General features: G+C 42.0%; 1 protein-coding gene and 2 pseudogenes across 1 annotated transcript; all 3 read left to right on the top strand.

Moving 5' to 3' along the window:
* The first annotated feature begins 2,756 nt into the window (after nucleotides 1-2,756).
* Nucleotides 2,757-26,706, top strand: ERMAP (erythroblast membrane associated protein (Scianna blood group)). The gene is made up of 10 exons (XM_019937986.3): nucleotides 2,757-3,315; nucleotides 16,869-16,958; nucleotides 17,692-17,808; nucleotides 18,663-18,695; nucleotides 19,697-19,729; nucleotides 21,524-21,544; nucleotides 22,353-22,373; nucleotides 22,466-22,492; nucleotides 22,600-22,626; nucleotides 23,829-26,706. The coding sequence occupies exons 2-10, from the start codon at nucleotides 16,874-16,876 to the stop codon at nucleotides 24,551-24,553; spliced, it is 1,089 nt and encodes a 362-aa protein (XP_019793545.1). The 5' UTR covers nucleotides 2,757-3,315; nucleotides 16,869-16,873; the 3' UTR covers nucleotides 24,554-26,706.
* LOC101335026 (peroxiredoxin-1 pseudogene) lies at nucleotides 8,085-8,777 on the top strand (annotated as a pseudogene).
* LOC101336173 (adapter SH3BGRL pseudogene) lies at nucleotides 10,004-10,859 on the top strand (annotated as a pseudogene).
* Nucleotides 26,707-27,679: the final 973 nt, after the last annotated feature.

Genomic DNA, 27,679 nt, shown 5'->3' with positions numbered 1-27,679 from the left:
TAAATATAGCAGCTTGTACATGTCAATCCCAAACCCCCTAACTATCCCTTCTCTCTACTCTTCCCCCTAAGTTCATTCTCTAAGTCTGTGAGTCCGTTTCTATTTTGTAAATACATTCATTTGTATAATTTTTTTAAGATTCTGCATATAAGCGATATCATACGATATTTCTCTGTCTAACTTACTTCACTCAGTATGACAATCCATGTTGTCTAGTATGTCCATCCATGTTGCTGCAAATAACATTATTTCGTTCTTTTTTATTGCTGAGTAATATTCCATTGTATATATATACCACATCTTCTTTATCCATTCATCTGCTGATGGACATTTATGTTGCTTCCATGTCATGGCTACTGTAAATAGTGCTGCTATGAACACTGAAGCGCATGTATCTTTTCAAATTATAGTTTTCTCTGGATATATGCCCAGGAGTGGGATTGCTGGATCATATGGCAACTCTATTTTTAGTTTTTTAAGGACCCTCCATACAGCTTTCCATAGTGGCTGCACCATCTTACATTCCCCCAAGGGTGTAGGAGGTTTCCCTGGAAAAGGAGCATTTCAATCACCTCAGATAATTACGGATAGTTTTCTTTTGATGCAAGAAGAAACTTGACAAGTGATAGTTGCTTAAAGGTTAATGCAGCATGGAATCTAAAACCATACCAGTGAACTTTTCCTTTCTTCCCCTGCCCATCTTTATTGAGATATGACTGACATATAACATTGTGTAAGTTTGAGGTGTACAATCCATTGATTTGATACACTTATAGATTGCAAACTGATGACCATAATAAAGGTAGCTACCACCACCATCACGTCACATAATTACCATTTCTTTTTTGTGCTGAGAACATTTAAGATCTACTCTTTTAGCAACCTTCAAATATATAATACACCAATGAACTCTTTACACTCTGTTCCAGTAAAATGCACCAGATTGTCTTGCATATTAGTGGCTCTTTTACTTATGCATAGTTGTCAAGACATATATTAGTCATTTAGAATTTATTGGTTCACTGTGCAGATATTTCAAATGTTGACACATTTCACTGTATAACATAAAAAACTCGCATTCACTAATGTCACTACCAATCTCATCAGAAAAATCTTCCTTTACTGGGAAACTATCAAGCTCACAGTAGCAGATAAAACTGCTAATTTCCAGCCAAAATATCAAATCACTTTGGCAACAAATACTGTCAGTTGTTTTCCTTCAAGCGACAGGTGCCCTTTGTTCATTTTAGAGAAAACACCTGCCAAATACCCAAGTCTGAATAACAATAGTTTGTCTGTTGGTTATACTTTCAGATAAGAATGAAGTTCATGGAGACTTCCCTGGTGGCACAGTGGATAAGACTCCGCGATGCCAATGCAGGGTTTCAATCCCTGGTCGGGGAACTAGATCCCACATGCATGTTGCAACTAAGAGTTCGCATGCCACAACTAAGGAGCCCGCCTGCTGCAACTAAGACCCGGCGCAACCAAATAAATTAAAAAAAAAAAGAATGTTCATATCAGCACTATTTGTAAAAGCAAAAGTCCGGAAATAGCCCTCACTTTTATCAATGAGGGAATGGACAAATTTTTGGTATATACATACAATGATCTACCTCACAGTGTTGGATTAACGTCCCAGGTTCTATCAATCAATATGGACAGATTTCAGTGTCTTAATTTGTACTCCACCCAAAGCAGGGTGTGAGACAAATTCTTCAGTGCAAGAGTTTATTTAGGAAGTGATCCCAGGAATCAGAAGTAGCAAGTGAGAAGAAAATGATGAAAGGGACTTCCCTGGTGGCACAGTGGTTAAGAATCTGCCTGCCAATGCAGGGGACACGGGTTCGAGCCCTGGTCTGGGAAGATCCCACATGCCGCAGAGCAACTAAGCCCGTGTGCCACAACTACTGAGCCTGCGCTCTAGAGCCCGTGAGCCACAACTACTGAGCCCACATGCCACAACTACTGAAGCCCGTGCACCTAGAGCCCGTGCTCTGCAACAAGAGAAGCCACCGCAATGAGAAGCCCACGAACGGCAACAAAGAGTAGTCCCCGCTCACTGCAACTAGATAAAGCCTGCGCACAGCAACGAAGACCCAACACAGTCAAAACTAAATAAAATAATAAATAAATAAATAAATAAATTTATTAAAGAAAAGGAAGACAAACCAATAAGATGTGCGTTATTGAGCTACTGATGACAGTGGGCCACTGTGCTCATTCCCGCTGAGAACTCCCTGAGGAATTGTGTGGAATACAGCTCAGAATTGTCCCTCTGAAGATGTGGGGACTGGACCATTTTCCACTTACTTCCACCCCCCCACCCCCTGCCCCAAGCCCCACTGATCGATCCCCTGGGGCAATAACTTTCCAGAACTCCTGGGTTACACACAGGCTGAACAGCCTTCTCAAGCTTTGTGAAGAGCCCCAGTCAGATAAGCGAAGAGCTGCTGTGGCCTGCGAGGTGGCATGCTAGCAGCTTGCCTTCAAGTCTCAGCTACCCCGAAATTGAGTGGGCTGCGGGGACATGGTGTGAGCTACCATAGGTGTCAGCCAGACTCAGAAACTAATGTTGAGTGAAAAAAGGAAATCACAGGGAATTATGTACAACGTGCTCCATCTTTATAAAGTTCAAAAATACATAAAAGTATATAATGCCTGGTTAAGGAAACACTTATGGATATTATGCATATAAAATTATGGATATTCTGAAAGCAAGATAGGCGGGAAAAGGGTTTATCACATATTGGGGGACAGTCAGCAAGTTTGTTTATCAGAAAGCACATGTCAGGGTGCAGTTGGAGATAAAGGTAGTGAGTTAAAGAAGGTGGCTAATTGGTGGGTGTCTTTGAAACCAATCTTCAGTTTTACTCTGATTTGGAAAGTAAAGAGGAGCAAGCTTTTAAGAAAGGGTGTGATAGGATCACAATGTATCAAAAGCAGTCACTATGCAGTTGGCTTGGACGGGAGAAGGAGCTGAGGCGCAGAAGTCCCTTAGCCCGGCAGCACTGGGAGGCTTCCCTGCTTTTAGGGAGCTTCCTCTTTGCTCTGTTCCTTTATCGGGGCAGACAGGCAGGGTGTGGCTTGTTGGTGTATAGGAACAGCTGGAAGGGAGTCTGTCAGGCAGATGGAGCCCCTGGCTGAGGGCTTCAGGCATTAGAATAAAAGATGAACTTTTCTTGGGCCCACCTTCGGAGTCCTTCCTGATGTTCCTGCCTGATGCCTCATCTCCCTGAACGGGCAGAGGGATGTTCCCAGCTTGGAGACTCCAGCTCAGCCGGTGAGGGACAAAGGGCCCCTAATTCCAAAGTGGTGAGTCCTCCTCCCTCTCCCCTCTGGTCGTTCTTTTTAGTCCTTTGATTTTCTCAGGATCCTCAGGTCTGTTGGAGAAACTATCCCCTTTCTTCATACTCACAAGAACATTTTAGGGGATGAAATGGAGTGACAGGAAATGAGGAGCGCAAAAGGGGACAAGTGACAAGGGGACTGGATGGGTTTTGTCAAAAGACTCCTTTAGATATTATCGTCATCATTAAGTATGACAGCTGTCACTTATTTAGCCCTTACTCTTAGCCAGGTCCTGGCCATGTGCTTTCAGACAGAACAGCTGTAGATTTGCTGGGTCTTCTTAAGCTGCTTGGAGTTATCAAGGGAACTTCCATTGCATGTTTTTTTTTTTTTAGAAAGAAACACTTTTTTAAAAAATTAATTAAGTTTTGGTTGCATTGAGTCTTCGTTGCTGCGTGCGGGCTTTCTCTAGTTGAGATGAGTGGGGGCTTCTCTTAGTGGCAGAGCATGGGCTCTAGGTGCACGGGCTTCAGTAGTTGTGGCATGTGGGCTCAGTAGTTGCGGTGCACGGGCTTAGTTGCTCTGCGGCATGTGGGATCTTCCCGGACCAGGGATTGAAACTATGTCCCCTGCATTGGCAGGTGGGTTCTTTTTTTTCCTGCTTTTTAAAAAAAAATTTTAATTTTATTTATTTATTTATACAGCAGGTTCTTATTAGTTACACATTTTATACATATTAGTGTATACATGTCAATCCCAATCTCCCCTCCACCTCCACTTTCCCCCCTTGGTGTCTATACATTTGTTCTCTACATCTGTGTCTCTATTTCTGCCAGGCAGGTGGATTCTTAACCACTGTGCCACCAGAGAAGTCCTCACTGCATGTTTTTTTCTGCTTTAGAGGTTTTTGAAATTAAACTGTTTCAAATTTAAATGTAAATGACTTCCTGTGGGGAAAAATATTTCCAACATATGTAGTAGAAAAAAAATTTGTTACTATATGAAGAATTTTACAAAACATTAAAGAGACAAATGCTCAAATAGAAAAATGGACAAAGTAGAGACAGGTAATTGACAAAGTCCAAATGACAAAGGAATAATCAAAGAAATACAAATTAAGATGAAACACAATTAATTATTTTTAGAGAGATATTGTTACTCATTAAAATAATAAAGATGTAAAACAAAAAAACCCAGTTTTGTTACTCATTAAAATGACAAAGGGACTCCACTGGTGGCACAGTAGTTAAGAATCCGCCTGCCAGTGTAGGGGACATGGGTTCAAGCCCTGGTCTGGGAAGATCCCACATGCTGCGGAGCAACTAAGCCCGTGCGCCACAACTACTGAGCCTGCACTCTAGAGCCTGCGAGCCACAACTACTGAAGCCCCCCTGCCCAGAGCCCATGCTCCGCGACAAGAGAAGCCGGTACAATGAGAAGCCTGTGCACTGTAACAAAGAGTAGCCCCCGCTCACCGCAACTAGAGAAAGCCCGTGTGCAGAAATGAAGACCCAACGCAGCCATAAATAAATAAATAAATAAATAAATAAATAAATAAATAAAATGACAAAGATGTTAAAAAAAAAAAAACACCCAGTGGTGGCAAGGTTGTGGAGAAACAAACAATTTCATACCCTTTGGTAAATTGATATGACCTCTCTGGAGGGCGATTTGGCAATGCAAATTAAAAGTCTCACCATTTTAGAGATGGGAAACTCAAGGCCTAAGAGTTTAAGTGACTTCCTTAAAGTTACAAAGTCACACAATTAGGAACCAAGCCAAGTCTAGAACTAAGCCTTATAATTTGGCCCTCAATCCACTATCAATTGTAGTGAAAAAGCTTATAATAGCAATGCATTGGGAAAAAACCTGAATATTCTACAATATGGAATTATTTTTAAAATTCTTGCATATTCATGATGGAACACTGAAATCATTAAAAGAATATTTGATGGCATGGGAAAACTACATAATATAGTTCTTGGTGAAAATGTTGGGTATTAAAAAATATATATACAGTATAGTCCTACTTTAAAAAAAAGTTATATACATACACAGAAAAAATATTTGAAAAACCATATTGTCTTCAGGTGGAGGAATTACAGGTGATTTCAAACATTTTTGTCCTTTTTTTCTTGTAATTTCCAGATTTTCTATAATAGCTAGGATAAAAAAAAGCAATAAATTTTATTTGATAAAAATTTTAAAACAACTGAAATGCCACAGGGCTGTGCTGAAGGTGACTTGGAGCTGGCTGACCGTGGGTGCCTGTCAGGGCAGGGAGTGTCCATCCCAGAGGGCAACGAGAGGGGCTCCAGAGCCTGAGGGAATTTGAAGCCAAAGACTAGGGCAGTTCAGATGGCCAAAAAGCACATGAAAATACGCTCAACATCACTAATTATTAGAGAAATGCCAATCAAAATTACAGTGAAGTATCAGCTCACACAGGTCAGAATGGCCATCATCAAGATATCTACAAACAATAAATGCTGGAGAGGGTGTGGAGAAAAGGGTATCCTCCTGCGCTGTTGGTGAGAATGTAAATTGATGCAGTATGGAGGTTCCTTAAGAAACTAAAAATAGAACTACCATATGACCCAGCAATCCCACTATTGGGCATATGTCTGGAGAAAACCCTAATTCAAAAAGACACATGCATCCCAATGTTCGTTGCAGCACTATTTCCAATAGCCAAGACATGGAAGCAACCTAAACATCCATCGACACAGGAATGGATAAAGAAGATGTGGTACACATATACAATGGAATATTACTCAGCCATAAAAAGAACAAAATAATGCCATTTGCAGCAACATGGGTGGACCTAGAGGTTATCATACTAAGTAAGTCAGACTGAGAAGACAAATATCATATGATATCACTTACATGTAGAATCTAAGAAGTGATACAAATGAACTTATTTACAAAACAGAAATACAGACACAGAAAGCAAACTTATGGTCACCAAAGGGGATAGAGAGGGGGTGGGGAGAGATAAATTAGGAGTTTGAGATTAACATATACACACTTCTGTATATAAAATAGATAACTAATAAGGGCCTACTGTATAGCACAGGGAACTCTACTCAATACTTTGTAATGGCCTATATGGGAAAATAATCTAAAAGAGAGTGGATATATGTATGTGTATAACTGATTCATTTTGCTGTACACCTGAAACTAACACAACATTGTAAATCAACTATACTCCAATAAAAATTTTTAAAAAAATACTAGGAGAGGTAGTGAGAAGAGAGGGCTTTTAGTTCCTTGAAGTAGGATGGATACAAGAAAAAAATCAAAATCTTATATATAGCAATGAAAAAATATATATTTATATATAACAATTTTGGGACCTAGTGTCCTACAGGTGACTTACAGCAAAGGTGGCATCTAGACCGCTGATGATGGAAAACTCTCACTCACCATCTGCTCACCCTTTTATTTTTTCAGTCTTTTTCTTCTACCCTGTTTCTCCTCTACCATCTTTTAGTTTCCTCTCCTGTTCTTTGGTTTCTTCTCCCTGCCTGGCTTGGAAACTTCCATTGAATACCATGGTTCTCCTTCACTGTTGCTCTGCCCATGGAAGGCACTCTCAGAAATAGAATCTGACTAATCCTCCTCTTAACTCAGTAATTTTGTAATCTGAAGCATCAAGTTTCCAAATTAGGTTGTTTCTAGTGGAGAACTGAAAGTTAGACAAACACTCTTGAAATGTTATTTTTCCTTTCCATGAAGCAGAATTATAGCATATTGGAGCTGGAAAGGAATTTAAAGCTTCAACTTGTCAAAATTCTTTAATTAATAAATTTCATTTTTGCTAAATTTAGTTACATGTTGCACATTTGTTCATCAATATATTACACTTTATCAGTAAGTTAGGAAATAGAGATGAGAAAAAATTGCCCATATTTCCAACCACCTTAATTATTAACAACTATTCATATTTTATAGGACTTACTTTTAGTTCCTTTCCTACACACTCTTTAATGTAGTTATAATCATTGTAAATGTATTATTTTGTATTTTGCTTTTAACACATCATTAGCTTTCATTTGAAACATAGGTTTGATGAACCATAATTTACTTAGTCATTGCCTTATCGATGTACCTATAGATGGTCCAGTTTCTCACTATTATACAAATACTACTGACATCATGTAAACTTTTGTATTTCAGATTCTTTCCTTAGAGTAGATTTCCAGACTATTTCTCACTGGATCAAAAGGCAAATACATTTCCTTACTTCTTGTTGTTTCCCAATTTACAATGAACTCAGCAAATGTAAATGAATCTCTCAATTTAAAGATGGAAAATCAGGACCTAAGAGTTTAAGTGACTTGCTCCAAGTTACAAAGTCACACAGATAGTAGAGACCAAGCCAAGACTAAAACCAAGCCATCTGACTCCAGTCCTCAATTCAGTAGGGATGTAAACCTTTCTTTACCTTTTTGTTTTATTTAGCCTTAGATTTTTGGGAATGTTTCCACTAGCTTACTCTCTGGTCTTCTTGGATGAGATTATGGGAAGGAAATTCACACCTTTAATAAAAAAGCTAAGATCTCATATCACGTTAGTCACACTCTACCCAACAACAGCAAAATACACATGAAACATTTACCAAAATAGACTATATGCTAGCACACAAAGCAAGTCAATAAATTTCAAAGGATTCAAGTCATACAAAGTATGTTTTCTGGTCACAGCAGAATTAAATTAGAAATCAATAACAGAGGTCTGTCTTCTTCCTGACTGGTCCTGGTGGTTTCTGTCTGAGAACTGCTGATAGCAATATGTTTTCAGGACATGCCAAAATTGGGCACCTTGCCCCCCAGTTCAAAGCAACATCTATTATGCCAGATGGTCAGTTAAAAGATATCAGCCTATCTGACTACAAAGGAAAATGTGTTGGGTTATTCTTTTACCCTCTTGATTTCACTTTGTGCCCCAGAAAGGTGATAGGGCAGATGGATTTAAGAAACTCAACTGCCAAGTGACGGGTGCTTCTGTGGCTTTTCACTTCTGTTATCTGGCATGGATCAACACACCCAAGAAACAAGGAGGACTGGGACCCACGAACATTGTCTTGATATCAGACCCCCAGCGCAACATTGCTCAGAACTATGGGTATTAAAGGCCTACAAAAGCATCTCATTCGGGGGCCTTTTTACTATTGATGATAAAGGTATCCTTTGACAGATCACCATAAATGACTTTCCTGTCTACCACTCTGTGGATGAGACACTGAGACTAGTTCAGGCCTTCCAGTTAACTGACAAACATGGGGAAGTGTGCCCAGGTGGCTGGAAGCCTGGCTGTGATACCATTAAGCCTGATGTCCAGAAGAGCAAAGAATATTTCTCTAAGCAGAAGTGAGCGCTGGGCCATTTTAGGGCCAGGCTGCAGTAGGTGGCCATGAGAACAAAACCTCTTTTGTACTATTGTCATGCTTAAAATACAAGACCTTACACTCAGCCCAGATGTGGTGTGGGGACAGGACAGGCCTTTCCTGCAGGTGTTGGGGAGGCCACCCTTTCTTCCTCTGGGGGGAATGGTCTGAGCTGTATTATGGGGCAGGCCAACTGATGTGTACGGTAGTAGGGTATCACTTTTGATCTTTTGTAGTTTCTATTAAACTTGAACTGAGAAAAAAAAAGAAACCAATAACAGAAAGTAATCTTGAAAATTTTCAAATATTTGGAAGCTAGATAACACATTTCTAAATAATCCATAGGTCAAAGAAGAAATTTAAAGGGAAATTAGAACATATTTTGAATGTAATGAAAACCACTACATATCAAAATTTCCAGATGTCACTAACGTAATACCTACGGAGAAATTTGTGACGAAGCAACTAATGACTATATTAGAAAAGAGGACAAATAAAGTCATCTGTATTGTACTAAATGACAGTATTAGGAAAGAAGACCACAAATCAACAACCTAAGCAACAACGAAAAGAACAAATTAAACCCAAAGTAAGCAGAAGAAAGGAAGTAATAAAGATCTGAGCAAAAACAAATACAATAGGAAACAGAAAAACATTAGAGAAAATCAATGAAACCAAAAGCTGGTTCTTTGAGATCAATAAAATTGATAAACCTCTAGTCAGACTGATCAAGAAAAAAGAGACACGAATTACCATTATCAAGAAGGAGAGAGGTGACATTACTACAGATTCTATATATGGTAAAAGAATAATAAGGAAATATTATGAACATACTTATGCCAGTTAATTAAACAAATTCCTTGAAAGAACTCAAACTACCAAAAATCACTCAAGAAGAAATAGATGACCTGAATTACCCTATACTTATTAAAGAAATTGAATGTGCCTTTACAAACCTTCTCATAAAGAAAACTCCAGGCCCAGGTGCTTTCCTGATGATTTCCATCAAACATTTGAGGAAGAAATAATATTAATGCTGTACAAACTCTTCCAGAAAATTGAAGAGGAGGGAATACTTCTTATTTCATTCTTTGTGACCAGCATTACCCTAATTACCAAAGTTAGAAAAGGATATTACAAAAGAAGTACCCATATCCCTCATGGACATAGAGGCAAAAATTTTTTAAATTAAAAAAATTTATCCAAAGATATATAAAAAGGACACTTCCTCATGACTGACTGGAGTTTACCCCTAGAATGCAAGGTTGGTATAATATTCAAAAAAATCAACCAATGTCATTTACTATATTAACAAACTAAAAATCATACGCAAAAAATAGGCTCTTCGGCCATTTGCAGGACTCAGCTACAACCGTTGTTCCCAGGATAGTGATCCGTTTGTACATTGCACCTTCCTCTGGCTCCATGGTGATCAAGAAGAAACAGCAAGATGCGCTTGATTTCTTAGAAGCTAACAAAATAGGATTTGAAGAAAAAGATATTGCAGCCAGTGAAGACAACTAGAAGTGGATGAGAGAAAATGTTCCTGAAAAGTCGACCAGCCAAAGGGTACCCCCTGCCACCTGAGATTTTCAATGAAAGTCAGTACCATGGCGACTAAGATGTCTTCTTTGAAGCCAGAGAAAATAATGCAGTGTTTGCCTTTTTTAGGTTTAACAGCCCCACCTGGTTCAAAGCAAGCAGAAGCGCAGGCGAAGCAGCAGCCATGAACCTTAAACATTTTGCCTTAAGAATCCTGAAAAAGGAGTCTCCAAAATTATCTTGGCTTCAAAAGAAATAGCCTTGATGTTGAAATAATAGATTAGTTGGTGTTTTCACATGCAAACAATCAAAATGAATACATAATTAAAATGTGAACGTTATGATGAGAAGAGTGGGAGATGAACATCAAATTTTAAGTAGATGTCATGGAATAGTATTGTTGTCTGCTGACATTTTATGTACTTCGGTGATTTTGAAAAGCAAACGCCTGTTCCCTTTTTTGGTATTATTATTGCAGCTTAAGTATATCTGTAGCTCTACACTGTGTAATTTCAAAAGGAGGGTGAGAAAGAAAGAATCTGTCTCTTGTTGCCAAATTGCCTCATTAGTTTTAGTGAACAAAAATATGTACCTTTCTGATGTGAAATCGTTGTGATTAAAAAGTAGTTGCAAATGATGTTTATGATATTTCAGACATTATAATTTCCTATAGTAATTATAACATTCCTATTCTTTTGAAGTTGAAACTTCTATGTACTGAACCACAGGTTTTCTAAGCTTCTAAATGTAGCCTTTCATTGCATATTTCAGTGGTCAGAATAGATGACCTCACATACACACACACACACACACACACACACACACAAAGTTGTATTCAGTTGACAAGTTTCTGGATTAACTACACAGCTATGATGCAATCACGTTACTAAGTTGCTTGCCCAGTGAAATATGCTTATAAATGTTATGGAAGTGGGACGGCAGATAAGTTTAAAATGGCGCAAAGAGCTCAGACTTTTAATGAACTATTTTAAAATGGGTTGGAACTGGGAATTCCCTGGCAGTCCAGCGGTTAGGACTCCACGCTTCCACTCCAGGGGCACAGGTTTGATCCCTGGTCAGGGAACTAAGATCTCGTGAGCCGTGTGGCATGGCCAAAAAAGAAATAGGTTGGAACTCATTTTTCCCCTTTTAAAACAACTTGTGATCACGAATGCCATTATCTCTCAGATATTTGACCTTTTTGTTTCAGCTTAGGCATATATTGTATGAGTACGTTAATCTAAGCAGAGAGAATCTTTTCTATGCCTCTATTCTAGCGAATAGCAGATAAAAGGATAATAATAATCCTTTTATATTTAATAATAATATAATTTCATTATAATGTAATATTATTAAATATTATTTTATTTAATAATAATCAGATAAAAGGATCCATTTTAAAACTGTTAATTTTGAAAACTTCTAAGAAGCCAAAACATTATGGCCTAAATCACCCAGAAGACATATATATTGTATTTTAGTTCCACGTTAACTTTTTATCGATACTTTAGTTCCACAGTACTAAAAGCAAACACCTTTTACTTTAAAGTACTTTATCATATCATTTGATGTTTGCAAGTCTGTGCTCTTTGACAAAATCAACATATAATGAAGACATGGCTTTGTTTACTGAGATTCAAACTTGATGCAATCTTTAAAATAAACTCAGTACTTTCAGAAACGTAAAAAAAAACATATGTATAAAATAAATTAGCTACAAGTATATACAGTACAACAAGGCAATATAGCCAATATTTTAGAATAACTATAAATGGAATATAACCTGTAAAATTTTTGAATCACTATGTTGTACAACTGAAACTTATATAATATTGTACATCGACTATACTTCAATAAAAAAAGGGGAAAATTGTGTGATCATCTCAATACATACAGACATATCAGTTGATAAAGTTAACATCCATTCTTGATAAAAACTCTCAGAAAACTAGAAATAGAAGGGAATTTCCTAACTTGATAAAAGGCATCTATGAAAACCTTATGGCTATCATTATACCTAATGGTGAAAAAGGAATGTTTTCCCTAGGATCAGGAACAAGGCAAGGAGCCAAGGCAACAAGGCAAAAGATAAGGAAATAAAAGACATTCAGATTAAAAAGGAAGAAGTAAGACTGTCTTTACTCATAGGTGATGTGATCTTCTATACAGAAAATCCTATGTAATCTACAGAAATGCTAGCATTAGTGAATGAGTTTAGCAAGGTCAGGGATATAAGACAAAATATACAAAACTCAATTGTATTTTTATATGTTAGTAATGAAAAATCAGAAATTAAAACTAATAACTTAATACTATTTATAATAACATCAAAATATTAAATACTTATGAATAAAGCTGACAAAAGATGTGTAAGATCTATATGCTGAAAACTATAAAATACTGCTGAAAGAAATTAAAGAAGACCTAAATTAGTAGAGAGATCAACTGTTCCTTGGCCAGAACACTCAATATTGTTAAGATATCAATGGTCCCCAAATTGTGTCATGTACATTGAACTTTAGGAAGTGAAATGATGCTTTATGTTTATTAGGGGAGCTTTCTTCATAAAGGAATTTCATGATAACCACACTGAGAAGGAAGGAAGTGATTTGCGTATTTTGTAACTCATGACACAAGGCTGTGCATTCACTCATTCACTCATCTATTTATCCATGTTTTACATTCTACCTACTTCCAGAAAGGATCCCGTCAGTTTGCTTGCATGATACCCTGATTTGTGCAAGATTGCCTTGTTCTGAGTGTAAAATGAGGACAGTAATACCTATTTTTCGGGGTTGTTGTCAATAGCAAAGATAATATATGTAGAGTACCTACAGGTGCAATAAATTGGAGCCATTATGGATACAGAACAATATTAATAACTCAAAAATATATTTATGATTTAGTATTAATTCAATCTTACAGTAACACAATGTTGATTGTTATAATATTGATATATTATAATATAAGTTAACTGAGGACATGATGCAAGAAGGCCATCCTGGCCAACCAGATCAGAAGAATAGATCTGGAGCTCAGTACAGTGACCAGATAGAGGGTTATTACATCCATGTAAGAAAATAGGAAATAAAAGATTTGGCAGCACTTGATTTTCCACTCAAAGCTCTGAGAAGAGATGCTGTAAAGCAACTGTGGCTGTGGCTTCTGATTTTGGACCTCGGGAGGCACTTCCTGCTGTGCTTCTTTGCCTCCTGGACTGTGTGTGCCTTTGCCCAAAGTGGACTCTGTTTCTTCTCCTCTTTCTCCTTCCCTTCCTGGTCATCCTCCTGATTCTTTCAATATATTTGCTTCCTGATAATCACAGTTATACATGTTCAAGGTAGAAAATTTAGAAAATACACAGCGAAAACCATAAAGATCACCTTCATTCCCCTCTCCCACCCTCAGAAATAACCACTGCTTAATATCTACATTTTTGCCTTTTTTCTAAGTATATTCTGCCTAAATTGTATCATCCTATGCTTCGTTTTAAAAATTTATTGTTTGGGATATAGTGAAAATTTCCCAGTGCTATTAAAGATTGTTCTATCATGTGATTATGAAATACTGCATAGTATTTCATTGCAAGAATGTACCATAAATAATCATTCCCATTTTAGTGGACTTTTAGGTTGTCTTCAAGTTTTTTCTTTTCGTAAATAACTTTGTGATGAGCATCCGCACCATCAAATCCTCATGCACATCTTTATTTATTTCTGTAGTAATCTTTTCTGGAGGTGAAATTACTGGATTAAAACTTTTGCCTAGGGCCTCCCTGGTGGCTCAGTGGCTGAGAGTCTGCCTGCCGATGCAGGGCACACGGGTTCATGCCCCTGTCTGGGAAGATCCCACATGCCGTGGAGCGGCTAAAAAACTTTTGCCTACATGTAAACCTTTTGATACTTATTGCTAAATTTTCCTTGTGAAAGTAGTTTAGCAATGGACAAGGGAGTCAGTTTGCCCACATGTGTGCTGACTCTGGGTATTTTTCCCCCTGATATTTGATAATTTGAAGGAAGACAAAGCATATCTAACTGTGGTCTTAATTTGCATTTCTCTAATGACTGGAGAGTGAAAGTCCTGTATCTGGTGTCATCCTTTCTAGCTCTCCTCCCGAAGCTACCTCACCTGCCCTCATTACTCAGAGTGACAATTGGATGGAAGGACTTCATTTGCTTTTTTAAAAAAATAGAAATATATATTACATTTATTTGTATTTTAACAACCCACATTGTCAGTTTTTAATTATTCCTCACTTATTTCCAACTTTTTTTTTTTTTAATTTTTGGCTATGTTGGGTCTTCGTTGCTACGTGCGGGCTTTCTATAGTGGTGGCGAGTAGGGCTGGGGAGGGCTACTCTTCCTGGGGCGCACGGGCTTCTCATTGCGGTGGCTTCTCTTGTCGCAGAGCACAGGCTCTAGGTGCGCGGGTTTCAGTAATTGTGGCGTGTGGGCTCAGTAGTTGTGGCTCGCAGGCTCTAGAGTACAGGCTCAGTAGTTGTGGTGCATGGGCTTAGTTGCTCCGTGGCATGTGGGATCTTCCCACGGCTCGAACTTGTGTCCCCTGCATTGGCAGGTGGATTCTTAACCACTGCACCACCAGGGAAGCCCTGCTTTTTTATTCTTAGTATCTGGTGCAGACCATTGCACCACATGTTTTCTATGAATGCTCACTATAGCCCTATCTACGAGGTGGGTACTATTATTAACTCCACTTCATGTGTGAATGAGAGGAGACTTGGAGTAAACTAGTCTGTCCAAGGTCACACCAGGGAGGTGATGGCAGAACCAGGGCTTGAACCCAGGCTGACTCTAGAGCCCATCCTCTTAATCACTTAATGAACTATCTGAATCTAGGAAGATGGGGCCCTGGGGGTCTCCTTTTATTAAATTTCAGGCAGCCCTTGTTCAGCTTGCAGCTCCACATCACTCTGGGCGTGGCTACCCAGGTTGTGTTTCAAAAATACCTTCTCATTGAGGGTTTGGGGATTGGGGTAATTCCAGGGCATCCAGGGCCCTGCCTACTTCCACCTTCAACCTTAATTGATAAGGTAGAGAGCCTTTCTCATTTACCTAACTTGTCTTGTTCACTTTCTGAGTAGCTGGTAACCTGCAGGAAAGTGGGTGGGATGGAGGCAAAACAAACAAACAAACAAACAACAACAACAAAACCATCCTAACCGTATTCCTAACCTTACAATGTCCTAGCGTTATGTTGCCATTTGCAACATCATGGGATTGGGGGGGTGTTATATGCATGCATCATGATTTTAAAACAACGAACAAAGAAAACAACCCTAAAGCAGTATGCTGCTCACTGTGAGAAAAACAGAACTGGAAACGTGTTCAAAGCTTGAGTCCATCTTCAGTTTCCCCATCTTGCTTTGACTGCCCCACCTCCTCCAAGCCCCACTTCGCCATCTTCCAAGACCTGCAGAGATCTGGCCTTATGACTTCCATAAAACTCTCCTCTATTTTTTTTTTTTTTTTTTTGTCAGTGCCACATGGCTTGTGGGATCTTAGTTCCCTGACCAGGGATTGAACCCAGCCCCTCTGCAGTGAAAGTGCTAAGTCCTAACCACTGGACTGCCAGGGAATTCCCAAAACCCTCTTCTTTGGAAAGGGTTTGAAGTCTTGGAGAGAATGTAAGAGACAGTTTCTCTCTTCCTCAAATATTTGCATTTGAACTTCAACCCCAGGGCTGGCATGAAAGATTTTTTTCCTGCTCAAGGAATTTCAGACAGTAGCAAGTAGGAGGGGAAAGAGTCGTACAGGAGGGAATCCCTTAGGGTCTCCCTGTGCTTAGTGCACACAGTGACCCACACCTCCCAGGGACGATCGTCCTCTTTTAGTTTAGTAATAATAACAATAGGCATATGTGGCAAGTGCTCTACATGCATCATGTCCTTGAACCCTCACATTTGCCTGTGAAGAAGTTTCCCCTTTATACATTAAGAACTGAAGACCCACAGATGTCTACTTTCCCAGGGACACAGAACTAGTACACGGGTGGAGCTAAGACTTGAACCCAGGTCTTTCTAACTGCAGACCCTGAACTTGTAGGATTAGTGCCTTCATAATGAAATGCAGGAACTTCACTGCCCTGGTTTCTTGTTTCTCAATAGTCAAACTTGAAAAGCTGTCAGGGAAGAGCTCCAGGCTACATTGTGGGTCCACGATTGGCTTGCAATAGGCACTTCCCAAGCCTGACCTGGGACACTAAATGCAAAAAGAAGCCAGTCCTCCCGTGTTTACCTGGCTAGCTCTGGGTATAGGTTCTCATTCTTCTAGACTCCTCCCTGTGCCTTCTAAGTCACACCAGAGTGTCACCCTGCAGTGCTCACTCATGGCATTTATAGACTTAACCATGATGCCAGCCTCTGTGTTGAGCACTTACCTCCTTCAATCTTCACAATGATTCTGCCAGGAGGCACAGTTATTATACCCATTTCAAAGATGGAGAAACTGAGTCCCAGAAACTCAGGCCACATGGAGGTAAGCAGCAGAGCTGGGATTCAATACCTGGCCTGTGACTCCAGAGTGTACCCAATGCAGCCTCCATCACTGCCCTACCTCCTGGGTGGTACCCTTTCTCCCATCAAGCTCGCCAACTCTTTCTGATGCCTCCCTGTGTCTGTCCTCCTAGTTTGGATGAAGATGGCAAGTTCCTCAGGCTCCTCGCTCTCCAGATGCTTCATCACACTCGTCTTCCTCCAGTTGCCTTTGCGTGTGTCAGGTGAGAGTTTCCGTACCTCTTTCCCTGCCTGCGACATCTGACAAAGGGGTTCCAAGAATAAGGAGGCCAGGCTCAAGGCCTTGTTTCTTCTCGGGTGCATGTTCCAGAGGGCAGGCCGGGCTTGGCGAGCCTCAGTCTCTCTCCGGGGGTCACGCAGTGCTGAGCAAGAACTCACATCCAGCTTAGGCTCTTCGCCACTTGTCCTAGAGCCTCTCCTGCTGTTCTTTTCTTCGCTCGTTCTTCCTTCCGTCCCTCTTTCTCTCCTGTCTAGACGTTTGGCTTGCTGCTGTGACACCATAGAAATAGTTTTGCCCCTGCTAATAGGGCTCGGGCAAAGAGTTCACTGACTGCTGCTCTATCTCAGAGTGAGGATTTGAAGGGGGAGCAGATGGGTGCTCATGAGAAGACTATAGCGGTTCCTGAGGAAGCACCTCCAGTTCTCCAACGTCTCGGGCAGGATGAGATTGTGGTTGAGATGCTGAGTTTGAATCAATGTCTTTAGGCGGGACCATTGAAACCAATCCTTAGAGATAAACATCTCACTTTAAAGTCATTCCTGGGTCATCTGGGGTTTGAGTCGCTGAGAGAAGCAGAGAGCCTCACCAACTTGGCTGGAGGTCTCTCTCAAGGTGATGGAGGCAGTTGGGATGTGCCTGAGTCACCTGCCATTCGAGGTGGGGCCCTTGCCACGGAGAAGCTCTCAGAGGGTGGTCACAGGTGGTTTCTGTTTCAGCCCCATCTCCAGGGAGGTTCTCCTCATCAGCAGTGGCTCTTGCTGTGATCCTGCCTGTCCTGGGGATTTTCATCATGGTGGGCATTTACATCATCTGGAAGCAAAGAAGGTCAAAAGGTAACTAAGTGGTAAGGGAGCCCAGGCTGGCAGGAATTGGTACTGCAGCCTCTCTAGGAAAAGGCTGGGAGGAAGCAGACAGAGACTTAACAGTTATCCATAGGTTGTCTGGGAGAAAACTGGTAGAGCTGTGTTCTGGGGACCCACATTGAAGAGAGGATCAAAGAAAGTGCAGAAATCTCCTGGGCAGAGCTGTGAATTAATTAGAAGACTGGCATGATGCCAGTCTTCTAATTAATTAAGAAATCCAGGGCTTCCCTGGTGGCGCAGTGGTTGAGAATCTGCCTGCTAATGCGGGAGACACGGGTTCGAGCCCTGGTCTGGGAAGATCCCACATGCCGCGGAGCAACTAGGCCCGTGAGCCACAACTACTGAGTCTGTGTGTCTGGAGCCTGTGCTCCGCAACAAGAGAGGCTGCGATAGTGAGAGGCCCAGGCACCGCGATGAAGAGTGGCCCCCGCTTGCCACAGCTAGAGAAAGCCCTCGCACAGAAACAAAGACCCAACCCAGCAAAAAAAAAAAAAATTAATTAATTAATAAACTCCTACCCCCAACATCTTAAAAAAAAAAAAAAAAGGAATCCAATCATATCCATTAGATAAAACCCTCATTAATATGGTTGCATTTCATGGCTCGCAGGGTTGCCAAGGACCTTGAAAGTCACATGACTGAACACTCCTTTCCCTGTCTGATGGTTTGAAGACCCTCTAGTCCTTTCTAATGGTCACACACCCACAGCGACAAGGAGCAAAGTCCTGCTCAGGCAGCTTGTGGTCCCTTGGACAGCTCTGCCTGTTAGAAAAGGCCCTTCCTTAAGCCGAGCTTACATCTCTCTCTCTCTCTCTCCCTTCCAGAGAGGCTTCTCTATGAACACGCAATGGAGGTAGGTGAGTGTCCTGGGCTGGGCAGGTATGTTTCTCTGTTTTGTTCATTTTTGTGTCCCCAGGGCCCACTAATCTAAATTCCGGACCTGAAGATCCCAGCATCTGCTGGGTGGTGACGGTGGTGGTGGTGTCAAAACCTGTTGTTCCCAGTTTCCGCTGACTCTACCTTGTAATAGCTTGCCTTCCAGTATGTTTGGTGATTTTGTATCTGAGCTCATGGCTTGATCTTATCCTGGGGGAGTCGTGTAGGTCTAAGGTAGGGCACCCAACAAATAACTGATAATTCTCTGCTAAGCAGTGCAGACTATACCAGATGCTGGGGACACAACAGTGAGTGAAAGCGGACACGGTCTTTGCCTTCTTGGAACTTCTGTCTAGTCAGGGGGGTATACGTGCATTAAATAATTACACAAATAAATGTGTACAGAAGCCACAAATGGAAGTTCTGAAGGCTGGGAAGACGGTGACTGGGTGGAACCAACCAAACTTCAGGGATGAAAGAGGAGTTTCCAGATGATGTTCCCAGTGATGTTTGATCTGGAAGACGGACAGGCATGGGGGAAGAGGGAATAGGAAATCACCCGCAGCAGAACAGCTTGAGAAGGAAACATGGTGCAAAAGTGAGGGGAAAGGTGGCAGAAGGTGCTGCTGCAGAGTTAGGCGGGGATCAGCATGTGCGGCCTTGCAGATCCCATGAAGGGTTTTCGTCTTTCTCTTTGGAGCTGTGGAGAAGCTGCGAATGGGCTATCCTGACCAGAATTGTGCTTCCAGAAAGCTCTCTCTGGCTGCTCTGTTGAGAGGAGACCAGAGGGAGCAAAACAGAATTTGGGGGCAATTTGGGCCGCTCTTTCTGGCATCCAAATGAGAGAGATGAGGGCCTGGATCAGGGAGGTGGAGGTGGAGATAGAGGGGGACGGGTTCAAGAGCCCATAAACCCAATAGGAAGCAGGGACCCTCAAGGTAATGTCACAGAATCTCATTTTCTTTTACTTTCCTTCCTCTAGAAAATCTTCTCTCAGACCATGCAAAAGAAAAAGGTAATTATATATATAGGATAAGGGGTAAGGAACAAATAACATTTTTTCTCCTACATAAATGCTGGTGGTTGTTATACATACAATATATATGTGGTGTATGTGTATACACACACGCACACACACACACACACCCCCCACACATATATTCTCTGTTAATACCATTGGAATTTATTTTTTAATATCAAGGGGTTATAGGGTTGGTAGCAGTGGCCAAAGGGATGCCTGGGGTCAAAATTCATAGGTTCCTTCATTGGCTTTCCCACCAATAACCTAAAAAGAAGATTCATATACTATCTTAACATATATTAAAATGGTATTATAGGAGGATCCATACAATCTTTGCATTGAGAGAGGTGGTGTGATACAGTGGGAGGGGCATAGGCTCTGGAGTCAGCAGCACCTGGCTCAGATCTGCCACTTGCTGGCTGGGTTTACTGCTCTGAGCTTTGGTTTCCTCATCTGTAAAATGGGGATAATAGATCTCTTCACCCGATTATTTTCAGGATTAAAAGAGACAACTTAAAAAAAAACCCACACAACTCCTACTACAGTGCCTGAAACCTTTCCCTTATTGCCATTTTGTCTTCATTAATTGAATGTTTGCTCTGGGCCACTGAGGGTAAAAGACAGACATCCCAGGTACAAAAAGCAGGTGGGGCTCTGCCCTCTGAAAGTCTAGCTGGGAAGACAAGTCACTGGCTCAGAAATGGCTCCACCTGCAGTGATTTCGGCATCTCCTCCCTTCCCCCCCTCACATCTGCTCCAGACTAGTTAAAGCATAGGGGTGCACACCTCAGGGACACAATGACCGTCGTGTCCTAGAAGGGAAGGAACAGTGTGGTGTAGTGGGGAAGGCCTCAAACTAGGAATCAGAGGGACTTGGGTTTGAATCCTGCCTCCTTGGCCACTTACCAGCTGGATAATCTGGATAAATTTCCATGTCCCTCTGAGCCTCAGACCACCAGTCTGTAAAATGGGAATAATAATTATATGCACCTCATATTGTTGAGCAGATTCAGGGCCTACGTCATAAAAACAGGACACACTAAATGGAGGCTGTTGGTAGTGGGAATGGTAAAAATAAACCGTTACCTTGTTAGGGACCATATCATATTCAGCTTCACTGCCCCAATGCCCAACACCTAACATATGCCCAGCCCTTAGCACAGGGCCTGGCAGTGAACTCAAATGTATAATTTCAACTCTGTGGCAGGGCCAGTGCTAAGGGGAAAATGTGGGCAGATGACCCTACCAGAGAGGCTGCAAGTACTCCCCCAAAGCACAGAAGCATATGCACATGTCCCAGACCTTCTGGGGTCTCCAAATTTGTGTTTCTCCACAGTACTTCAGCGGGGTGGGGGGAGGTTAGTGTAGAGAATAACAGCCCACATCAGTAAGTCGATGGTAGGCCTTCAGCTAGTTTTACACCATAGATATTATAAACAGTTATAAAAGGGCGGCAAGGCATACACTCATGGACACTCGTTTACAAACATATTGGAAACACTCATATGAACAGCGGAAATGAAACCAGACAGACAAAAGGAAGGGAAGAGGAACCAAAGTCAGGGTAGTCCAGGTCATCTGGAAAGTGGCACCAGCACCGGTGAATTCCCCAGTCTGCCCTTAGCGGGATGTGACTGTATTGGGGGCTGATAGGATTGTCATCATTCTTTCAGCCAGGGGTGGGGTTTGGGGGCTGGGGGGCATAGGGGTGGAGTGATGAGACTTCCTGGGCCCTGGGGATAAAGTGGCAGGATCTGCTCACTCGTGCCTGTTTCTCTGTTTTTTTAGGACGTCTCTATAAAGCCCTCAGTAAGTTCTGCTCCTCTTCCGTGCCACAAACCTCCTTCTGCTGACATCTTTGCTTTATGATGAGACTCTCAGATTCACCTCCTGGGGCAGAAGAGAGGGGCCAAGGGCAAGGATACTTCAAGCATGAGGGTGGGGAATTTCCTGGCTCCCTAAAACCTCTTTTTCCTCAAATATTCTGTGCTCCTCTTTCCTGCACAATTGTTATGTAGTCACTAAATGGGAAATGTTTTAGCAAGAAGAGAGATACCCTCCATAGGCGAAGACATGTAGGAGACACTTCTATCACTCAGGCATGACGTTGCCTTCGGTGGGATCCAAGGTAGATGGATCCTCATTCAGCTGAATATGTGGAACAGTGCTTCTCCACCTGTTCATGTATGAGACCCTCTTCATAACGACAACAACCCCAAATCTTCAGACACGTGATATGTCTATTTGATTTTACATTGAGAAAACACGCATAAGAAAATCTAATGGAAATTAGTAATAGTTTTAAATGAACTTATATTTTATTCTTCTCCCACAACATCTACATACGTTTATGTTGCCATCACTTACATGTGTGAGATGTGTTGTTGATTCAATCTGCAAGTCAGGTTTGGCTCCCATAGGGACTCACTGACCCTCTGCAGTATCTCTGGGGACCCCAGGACCGTGGCTGGGAGCCATTGCTGTTGGAAACACTGTCAGGGGAAAGTTCAGGGTATTGCTAGTGGGGATCTGCTCTGGGAATGCGGTTGGGATGGGACTGGAGCATCACAGGCATGTACAAGCCCTCATTCTGATTTGTCAAATTGTTATTCTTTAGAGAAACTCCGGCATGAACTGAGTAAGTTCCCCTGTTCTTATAACTTCTATACCAACTTCTGTTGATTCTATGTTTCCAGTGAAAGCTCACTCCCCTTGTTTCTTCTTTTGTAGAGTTAAAGAGAGCTGCAGCAAACTCAGGTGAGGTGCACTCTCCCTGTCCCCCCACTCTACCTTCCCCCACTCCAACTGCACCAGGAGGTCTCCATTTCTCCATTACTTTAACAATCCCTTTTTCTGTCTTTTAGGCTGGAGAAGGGCCCGGCTACACTTTGGTAAGTTGCACCAGTTTAATGGATCCACATTTCAGAGCCCATTGCTCTGTTCCTTTGGAGGGCAGACTGTAATTAAAAAAAAAAATTAAGCCAAATCTGTTTATCTGCTTATCAAATTTAAAAAATCTTTGATTCAGAAAGTCTCCCTTCTTTTAGAACACTGGTAAATAATTGGTTTACTCTTCTTACGGGTTTTCTGTGATTTTTGAGATTTTTCTTAAGTTCATTGGTTACTTGTATTTTATCTTTATGGCTTGTCTGCGCCTGTCCTATTCTGGCTACTTTTCGACTTGTGGGGACTTTTTCTATATTAACTCTTGTCGTATTTTTCACAAAATATTTTTCTGAGTTTTTCATTTGCACGTTAATTTCCTCATTGTATTTTTTTTTTTTTTTTTGGATGCATGAGTGTTTTATTTTTCTGCAGCCTCAGTAGTTGTAGCACACAGGCTCAGTAGTTGTGGCTTGTGGGTTCTAGAGCGCAGGCTCAGTAGTTGTGGCACACGGGCTTAGCTGCTCCGCGGCATGTGGGATCTTCCTGGACCGGGGATCCAACCATGCCCCCTGCATTGGCAGGCGGATTCTTAACCACTGTGCCACCAGGGAAGTCTCTCTATATTACCATGTTAAAATGATAGTTATAAGCAATAATTTTAGCTAAGAAAATGAGCGTCACACACTCACTGTGTGAACAAGGCACTATCTCATGCATTAGCTCATCAGATCTGCACAACAGCTTCTCCAGCATATTATTCAGTGGTGCTATTATTCCTTCTTTACAGATGAAGAAACTAAGGTTTTGAGGTGAATAAGAAGCCCAGGGTCACACAACTAGCTTGTGGCAGAGCTGGGACTCAAAACATGCTATCTAGCTACAAGGTCTAACATCAAAGCCTGTTTATTATCATGCATTAGATTCCTTTGGACCAGCAAAGACAAAGGCAGTATTTCCTAAGGATTAAGGCAGCTTCACAGATGGGTGAGAAACATTTCCTCTTTTACTTAGCAGACCACCAGCAGATCTAGGAGACTGGAAGACAGTTTTCTTTAGTTCCAGGACATGTGAAGGTGAGGGCATCATAAACTAAAATGGGCCGATGACAGTGGTTGCAGACCTAGGGATGATTATTCCCTCCAAAGCTACTCAAAGATCCCTTGAGACCTAGCCGTCTCAAACCTCACATCTCTGTGACTCTCTGCAGTGACTGTGACCCTGGACCCAGACACAGCGCATCCCAAACTCATCCTGTCTGAGGACCGCAGGTGTGTGAAGCTTGGAGACACAAGGCAGCCTGTGCCCAACAACCCTCAGCGATTTGACTTCGTCGTCAGTGTCCTGGGCTCTGAGTACTTCATAGCTGGCTGTCACTACTGGGAGGTGTCTGTGGCAGACAAGAGCAAATGGGCCCTGGGGGTGTGTAGTGAGTCGGTGAGCAGGAAGGGGAAGGTCACCGCCTCGCCCGCCAATGGACACTGGCTCCTGCGACAGAATCGCAAGAATGAGTACGAGGCCCTAACATCCCCGCAGACCTCCTTCCGCCTGAAAGAGTCCCCGCGTTGTGTGGGGATTTTTCTGGACTATGAAGCAGGAGTCATTTCCTTCTACAACGTGACCAACCAGTCCCACATCTTTACTTTCACCCACAGTTTCTCTGGCCCCCTTCGCCCTTTCTTTGAACCTTGCCTTCATGATGGAGGGAAAAACATGGCACCTCTAATCATCTGTTCTAAACTCCAAAAACCGGAAGAATCAACTGTCCCCAAGCCAGAAGAAAAAGGTCTTGCTAATGGAGACGTGGCCCTGCAGGTGGACCCTCTTCTGCTCCCCGCTCAGGCACAAGAGCTCCTCCCACTCACAGATATGATCCTGTCCTGGCCCTCTGACATTGGCCCAGCCCTGCAGGGGCTCAAGGTTCCTTCTTTTTAGGGATGAGCCTCATCACCTGCTCCCCAGATGCTCCAGCCCAGTGCCCTGGATTTCAATCTCTTGGCCTAACCACCTGATTCTGGACCATCTCTCCTCCTTTCCCCCAGGCCCCTTTGTGGTTTCTCTTGTACCAACTTTCTCCCAGGGCTCAGTTCTAAACCGTGTCTTCCTTCTGGGGACTTGAAGTTTACATTGCCCTGGAAGAATTCTTGAAAACCAAATGATGGGAATTCCCTGGCGGTCCGGTGGTTAGGACTCCGTGCTTTCACTGCTGAGGGCCCAGGTTCAATCCCTGGTTGGGGAACTAAGATCCCACAAGCCGTGTGGTGTGAGCAAAAAGATGGGAGGAAAACCAAATGAACAATCAGATTAGGTTTAGGTGGTGGTGTTGAATGTGTGTCACTGAGATACAGGGGCTCTTTACTCGAGGGGCTGTTTAAAAGCACTTCATCCTGCCTCATCCTGCACTCAGGCTTGTAGTCATGAAGTTATGATGACCAGTGACTTCTTACTTATCCTGTCAAGAACTGCTTTTCTCCTTTTCTCTGTTCAGGCCTCTAGCCCCCATAGCCAGCTTTTTAAAAGTAAACATGTTTTGGATCACACACTCTTCCTTCTTTCTTCTGGAATATAGGGCAGAAGGCCAGGGGAATTAAAAAAAAAAAAAAAGCCACCCTTTTCTATTTCCTTGATCCTGTTTACAGCATAGTTTGGTGACATTCAGTGCTAATGTACATGTTTTCAAAGCTAACCTGGTGATAACCAGGTATGGGGACTTTAAACGTGGTAGCCGTAATCCTGAAAAACCTCAGGAGGAAGCTGGGAGGTATGGCTTCAAACAGAGCAGCTCAGCTGTGTGTGGCCTTGAAAAGGCAGCAGTGGGTTAGGCCATCTGTTGCAAGGCCATCTGAACCCCTCTGGGATTCAAAGAGGCCCAGCTAGAAGAAGTGGCAGTTTTAACCACCAGTGCAGAAGCTTTTGTTCTATAAGACCATAATATTGGAAAACTGGACTATTTGTGGAGCAAACAGCCTCTTAGATCAGAGAGTATTGATCTCACATAGGAAGTTGGTAGACCAGGTGTGAGGATAAAATAATGAACTTGCTTTTTTGGTGTGGGTTTCAGAAAGAACCCTAATCACTCTCAAGTCACACCACATATGTGATCTGACCTCTCTGTGGTGATGTTGGCTATCAGTTTGCAGATGGGTGCACAGTTCTGCCCAACAGAAAGTGGCTCTATGTGTCTGTCAGAAGTTCTCTTAGTGCATGTATTAGGGTTCTCCAGAGAAACAGAATATGTACTTTATTTTATTTTTTTTGCGGTACACGGGCTTCTCACTGTTGTGGCCTCTCCCGTTGCGGAGCACAGGCTCCGGATGCGCAGGCTCAGAGGCCATGGCTCACGCGCCCAGCCGTTCCGCGGCATGTGGGATCTTCCCGGACCGGGGCACGAACCCGTGTCCCCTGCATCGGCAGGCAGACTCTCAACCACTGCGCCACCAGGGAAGCCCCAGAATATATATTTTATATGTGTGTATACAGACGCACACACACGCACACACACACACACACACACACACACACACAGCAGGAAGAATATATATATATTTATTTATTATAAGGAATTTGTTCACACCATTATGGAGGCTGGCAAGTCCCAAGATCTGCAGGGTTAGTCAGCAAGTTGGAGGCCCAGGTGAGCCAATGGTTTAGTTCCCATCCAAGTCTGAAGGCCCAAGACCCAGGAGATCCCATGGTGTAATTCCTGTTTAAAGGCTGACAGGCTTAAGACCCAAAAACCAATATTTCAGTTTGAGTCTAAAGTAGGAAAAAGGTTGATGACTCAGTCTGAAGGCTGTCAGGCAGGAAGAATTCTTTCTTACTTGGGGGGTGGTCAGCTATTTGGTTCCATTAGTCCTTCAACTGATTGGATCAGGCCCACCCACATTAGGGAGAGCAATTTGCTTTATTCAATCTACCGATTTAAATGTTAACCTCATCTAAAAACCCCTAAAGGAAATACTCAGAATAATGTTTGACCAAATATCTGGGCACCCTATGGCCCAGTAAAATTAACCATCACAGCTCCTGAATGGAATATTTTGTTTGCTTTTGTACAGTCCTTAAATAAAAGTTTGTTATTCATTGTTTGGCATGCTCTTATTTTCATTGTGAATGAGAAGTTGTGGGGAAAGGCTTTGGGCTGGTAAGAGAAGGGCACCTTATGGGATTGGTTTTGAACAGCCTGATTCCACCCATGCAAGCTTTAACCACAGTTAAAAATAAAGCCACAGCTTTATTTCTGCGTCTGCCTTCTCAGTATTTCATTTATATCAGTTTATAAAGTAATAGCGTGTATGGGGTATTTACATTTCACTCATCCATATTAAATTTCAAACATACTTTTGTGAATATCCCAGTCTTAAAACTAATTCACATTATTCACATTGGCTGCACCCAAGGAAACTTACCAGCAGGAAAGAGAACTGACATTTATGGAGGCAGAAGCATTACATATGTTAACTCTTTTTCTTCTTCTTCTTTATTTGGGGGGCTGCAGTGCACTCCATGCAGGCCAGACCAGGGATCGAACCCATGCCTCCTGCAGCTGAAGCGTGGAGTCTTCACCACTGGACCAGCAGGGAAGTCCTGACTCATTTAATCCTTACAATAAGGAAATAATGCTCTAAATGGCTAGGTAGTAGAACTGGGAGCATAAATCCAGTGTATGTAGCTCTGAAGACAATACCGTTTTCTCTTTGCACTGAAATACCTTGAAGATATGAGAGGCGTGTAGAATTTTAGCGTACATATTTGATTAATTAGACTTTTTTTTTTTAGGTTAAACCTGGAAAAAAAATCCTAATCCTGGATGTGCCTTAGTGGTCTTGTGTCTGAACTGACGAACTACAGTCAGTTTTAATTAAACAGCACTCAGAAAAAACCCTGTGCGGGGGCTTTGGGAAACCAGAGGTGGTTCCTTGGACAGAGAACATTTAGCTTCTCTGACAAATGTATTGGATTAGTTGATCTTTGAACTCCCTTCCAGGGGGAGGGACAAATTAGGAGTATAGGATTAACAGATACAAACTAGTATCCAAAAAATAGATAAGCAACAGGGAT

The sequence above is a fragment of the Tursiops truncatus genome, chromosome 1 (genome assembly GCF_011762595.2).
Source record: "Tursiops truncatus isolate mTurTru1 chromosome 1, mTurTru1.mat.Y, whole genome shotgun sequence".
Taxonomy (NCBI): Eukaryota; Metazoa; Chordata; class Mammalia; order Artiodactyla; family Delphinidae; genus Tursiops; species Tursiops truncatus.
This window is presented reverse-complemented; position numbering and strand designations above follow the sequence as displayed.

Bases quoted from the DNA above. Each gene is read 5' to 3' on its own strand.
- ERMAP (XM_019937986.3), top strand. From the start codon at position 16,874: ATGAAGATGGCAAGTTCCTCAGGCTCCTCGCTCTCCAGATGCTTCATC. The intron at 22,493-22,599 runs GTGAGGTGCACT...TCTGTCTTTTAG, and splicing joins GAGAGCTGCAGCAAACTCAG to GCTGGAGAAGGGCCCGGCTA. The intron at 22,627-23,828 runs GTAAGTTGCACC...GACTCTCTGCAG, and splicing joins AAGGGCCCGGCTACACTTTG to TGACTGTGACCCTGGACCCA.